This window comes from Lycium ferocissimum, chromosome 9 (assembly GCF_029784015.1).
Source record: "Lycium ferocissimum isolate CSIRO_LF1 chromosome 9, AGI_CSIRO_Lferr_CH_V1, whole genome shotgun sequence".
In the NCBI taxonomy this organism is placed as follows: Eukaryota; Viridiplantae; Streptophyta; class Magnoliopsida; order Solanales; family Solanaceae; genus Lycium; species Lycium ferocissimum.
In genome coordinates this window covers 68,403,556-68,408,281 of record NC_081350.1, presented here as the reverse complement: position 1 = coordinate 68,408,281, position 4,726 = coordinate 68,403,556, and the positions used below count along the sequence as shown (strand labels likewise).

General features: G+C 36.2%; 1 protein-coding gene across 1 annotated transcript; it reads right to left on the bottom strand.

Annotated features, from left to right (window-relative positions):
• Positions 1-1,544: 1,544 nt before the first annotated feature.
• Positions 1,545-4,512, bottom strand: LOC132031516 (thioredoxin-like 1-1, chloroplastic). Its single transcript, XM_059421510.1, has 4 exons — positions 4,109-4,512; positions 3,201-3,377; positions 2,562-2,726; positions 1,545-2,185 (listed from the first exon to the last, which is right to left on the bottom strand). The coding sequence occupies exons 1-4, from the start codon at positions 4,298-4,300 to the stop codon at positions 1,901-1,903; spliced, it is 819 nt and encodes a 272-aa protein (XP_059277493.1). The 5' UTR covers positions 4,301-4,512; the 3' UTR covers positions 1,545-1,900.
• Positions 4,513-4,726: the final 214 nt, after the last annotated feature.

Sequence of the window (4,726 nt, the reverse complement as noted above, 5' to 3'; positions counted from 1 at the left end):
ACCACATATAGTGAGCAAGATAGTGAGATGGAATTTGCCTATGCTAGGGTGGTTTAAGTGTAACTCGTTGTGCTTCTAGAGGCAATCCGGGGCCAAGCTCGGTGGCATTTTGTATTAGGAACTACGAGGGAGACCTGGTGCGTCTTTAAGGCTAGAAGAATATCAGATAGATCAAATTTAGCTGCTGAAGCAATGGCATTACAGGAGGGGTTTAAATACTGTGTAACAAATGATCTATTTCCTGTAATCTTGGAGATTGACTCAATGACTCTTAAAATGATCTTGACAGGACAATGGGAAGTACCATGGAGTATCTCTTTGATCATAAAGGATATTACAAGGTTGAGGAGGGATAATGAAGTGAGAGTGGAGCATGTACTGATTGAAGGAAATGGATTGGCAGATTTTTTGACTAACTTTGTTTTTGATTTTGCAGGTGAACATCAGTTCAATAGCTTCCAATCACTTCCAAGGAAAGCAAAACAGATTTTGAATGCTGAAAAAGCATAGATGCCATACATCAGAATCAGGCAAGCCAAAGATCATCAGATTCCAGGAGATTAACATATGCAATGAGGATTAACGGTATGTCAAAAGCTGAGAATCAAGCCTAGAGCAGATTTTGCAGATTGAATATAAGGACTTTTGGACAGGTTACAACAGTGGTATTAGTGTGATTTCATGCTCATTCTAGTGTCACTTCTCCAAAGGATCCTTTTATACAATCTTTCTTGAAGGAAAAGGTCTACACTACATAGGACTAGATCAAACACAGAAATAGCTGAACATGAGGAACTCTCTGAAAGAATTCTATTCCATCCTTGAAGCATGAATTTTAATTCAATGGACTGTGGATCCATAGCACCTGGTGAGAGCTTGAGGTGTCAACATGGTATCAAGTCAAGGCCAAAGGATTTGCAATAGACAAGCTTTTAGTCTTCCTTTAGTTTGGATTCATGTATTATTTTTCTGTATTTTAGCTTTTGTACAGAACTTAATTTTTTTGTAAAGCACTATCAGGCAATCTGCTTGGTAGTTTTAATTCAAAAAAAAAAAAAAAGTGTTTAGTGTTGGGTCAAAATTAGATTACAACAAAGAAACAGAAAAAAGAAAAAATTAGATTACAATCTAGAAAGACCCGAATGGAATTTGCTTGCTAATTCTGTAATCAGTTTTAAAGTTCAGGTAAACTGTGTCTTCGGCATTTTTTTTTTTTTTTGGTGCCTATAACTGTAGACCAAGAACAATCTCTTCGAGAAATATAACCTAAGCTCATATTTGCATGAATTACAATTTTTAGTAAATTGAAGAACAGAGATTATTTAGTCCGACGGATCGAACCAATTCAAATTGAGCATGCTATTAAGTATGGATCTGATTATTTGAGCTTATTCAAGGCGTTCTTCGAAGAAGGAATACCCATATATATATAAACCAAGCAAAAAGGAGACGAATCGCATATGCTGTGCTAACATTTTTACCATTCCAAGCTAGCAAAATATCGAAATTCTTCATCGTTTGTATGATCTGTGGAACTAACAATATATCAAAATGCCCCGAGCTTCATATTATCATTCTCAATAACAAAGATATCAGAAACATCTTACTATTATCAGAGATACATTTCAGCTTACTCCAATTAAAAAAGGAGAAGCCAGGAAAAAGGAAGACTCCACTCTCTCTATGCTCAGGCTCTACATAGATACCCAAGCTTCCACATAAACTATGTACAAGACCAAATATACCCAACTGTATACATAATTGCCAGTAAATATTTGGCACTCCCTATCCTAACTCTTAAGTCCTTCCCAACTGCAATAGTCTTATAACACAACAAAGCATAACATAGCTGTACAGATATCACCTCTTCAACATATATTATTTACCACAAATTTCAAAATCATCTACCAGAAGTAGCATAAGCTTTATTCGCTGAACCTAGTTGTTTGGCCTTGGTAATGGGGAGAGGAAGAGGAAGAGGGGACTCTATATTTGGAGTTGTTTCCTTAACTTGCTCTTGTGAGGCAAGAGGGACAGGTTCTTCTTCTGTTTTTGGGGTGTAATTGAAGGAGAGATCCTTGTTAGCTGCCAACGCCAATAGCTCCTTCTCCTCGAGCCCTTTCGGTGGCCCAAGGGTGCAACGATCTGTACCATACTTTGCCAATGCATCTTTGAATTTCTTTATCTGTTCCAAGGTATGCACACACTGATATTAGACTAAATTTTCAAACAAAGACAACAAATACAACGAAATAAATACACAGCCAATAAAAGCAACGATGTTATAACGTTCTTAGTGAATCAAGCTCTCAATAAATTGCAAATCACATCTTGACATTTCAAAGAAGCAGGCTCTCCAACTAGCAAAAAGAATAGTATCTTGAAGACATCAAGGAGAATATCTATTAACTTGAAGGGTGATTATGGATAAAACTTGGAGACAGACCTAGCCAAGAAATTTAGTGAATTGAGAGAAAGCATTGCCAGCTAAAGGCATCCATCATCTAACTGTGTTACACAAAAACACAATAAATTGAGTAACAGTGGCATAAAAAACTAACCGTGGCATTAGTACAGCTAAAGCTGCAAACACGACCTTCATTTCCTCTATAGAAACGGAAAAATGGAAGGACATGTACGTTCAGAGAGTAACACATCGACTTGTGTTCCTCATAATTCACTTGTAAAAACTGCACATCCGGATTCATCTCTGCCAACTGACATATCTGTATGTACCAATTCCACCAAGAAGGTCAGTTCAAAACCAATAGCAATAAAGTTTGCGGAACTATTCCATAACCAAAAAAAAAAATTGAGATGATGGTCAAAAGAACTATCACTCTTTCGCGAGTTTCACACCCCTAACTATCGGTTATTAGTGGAGTTTTCAGGCAGTGAAAGTAAAAGCAAACAACTGATAGTTAGTCTAATCAGCTTCGAGATGTGTTTTTTACTACATAGATGATGATAGTTCATGTAGGAAAAGGGAACAACTGATAATTTATTTATTTTTCAAAACTGGGAACAACTGATAATTCGGGTGTGAAACTTGCGGAAAAATGATAATTCAGTGGGTTTTTGACCATTATTAGTCATCTACATACACAAACACACACACACACACAAAAAAAAAAAAAAAAAAAAAAAAAGAAAGAAACCAGCTAGAACAACATTCATAGAGAAAGAATAGGCGTCATTACCTTAGGGTGAAGGGCTTTGCAGCCTCCACAGCCAGGGGAAAAGAAATCAACAACTATTAACTTATCCCCTGCACATAAAAGAGAGTCAACAAGGTCTTGGGCACCGGTCACCTCTTTCATGTTAGGTTGAAGCCCTTTCTCCCACCATTTCTGTGCTTTCCTTATTCCAACATTCATCTGTCCACACACACATAAAACCATTAGAGACACTGCCACATGAATAAACAGAGACAAATCCATTTAAGAAAAGCAATTATCATACAGCAAAAATGACCTGCTCCATCCGTTTCAATTTGTTTGTCTTACCTTCATTTTACCTCTCTACCTCTACCTTTTCCTAACGTAGGCGTAAGGTCTGCGTACACTCTACTCTCCCTAGAGTCCCCACTTTGTAGGATTTTACCGGGTATTTTGTTGTTTGTTAAAAAAAAAATGTCTGTTCCCTTTTTTGACAACTCTTTAGTTCTAAGATTCCACGTGACATATTTAATCACAACAAGATTAAAAGGTATTTAGATACGTTCAATATATATTTAATTTAGAGACCACAATATTCAAAGGTGTTCTTTATTTTCTTAGACTCCGTGACGAGTCAAAACCAGACAGACAAATTGAATCGGAAAAGGAGGGAGTATCATACAGCAAAAATGACGTAACACAATATCAGGCAAATAACAACCTCCATATACTTGAAGTTCAACAAAGTCCGACATAAAACAGTAACCAAAAAAGACTCAGCACCCCAAAATCATGAAGAAGAAAAAAACATATGATCCATGGATAGATTCCAAAACTAACAGCAAGCTGAGGAACAAAATTTAACATCACAGGACTCATATTCAAGAAATTCAACCACAAACCCCAAAAAAAGAAAGATCTAAAAAAAAAAAAAAAAAGAAGAAACAAACCTGGGGGCTGAAAGCTTCAACTTGCGGATTTCTTTTGGGTAAGCCTTCATTTATGGCCAATCTACTACCATAAAAATCGCTTCTTGAAAGCTTCAATGAAGGAAGACATGAAATATTGACTGATTTATTGGGAAAATAAGAGATCCCATGTAGATTATGAAACCCAAAACCTTTGCTCATCAATTTAGCCATGGATTTCCTTTTTCTCAAAAAATATAAGCCCCAAAGAGAGACACCAAAAATCTGAAAAACTCAGAATTTTGCAATCGACCCTGATGAAGAAATTAGAAATCTAATAGAGGGTTATTCTTCTTCTTTTTTGTTTTTTTTTTTTTTGTTTTTTTACCTTCTGCTGTTGGTTTTCTTGTTAATGGAGATTTCAATTTCAAGATTGAAGTAAAAAGACAAAAGGGTTGGGACAAGGGCGAGACAAAGCGGGTCCCAAAGTAACAGTTGGATCAAACTTGGGAATATTATAATCTTCTAGAAAGTACTACTACTTGACTTTATCACAATCCAACGGTTCAAAATGATTCCATTGATAATCATGTGCGTTCCAGGTTTCAAATAGATCCGGACCAGATAAAATTGGAAATAATGGATAAAGTAACAGTTTCG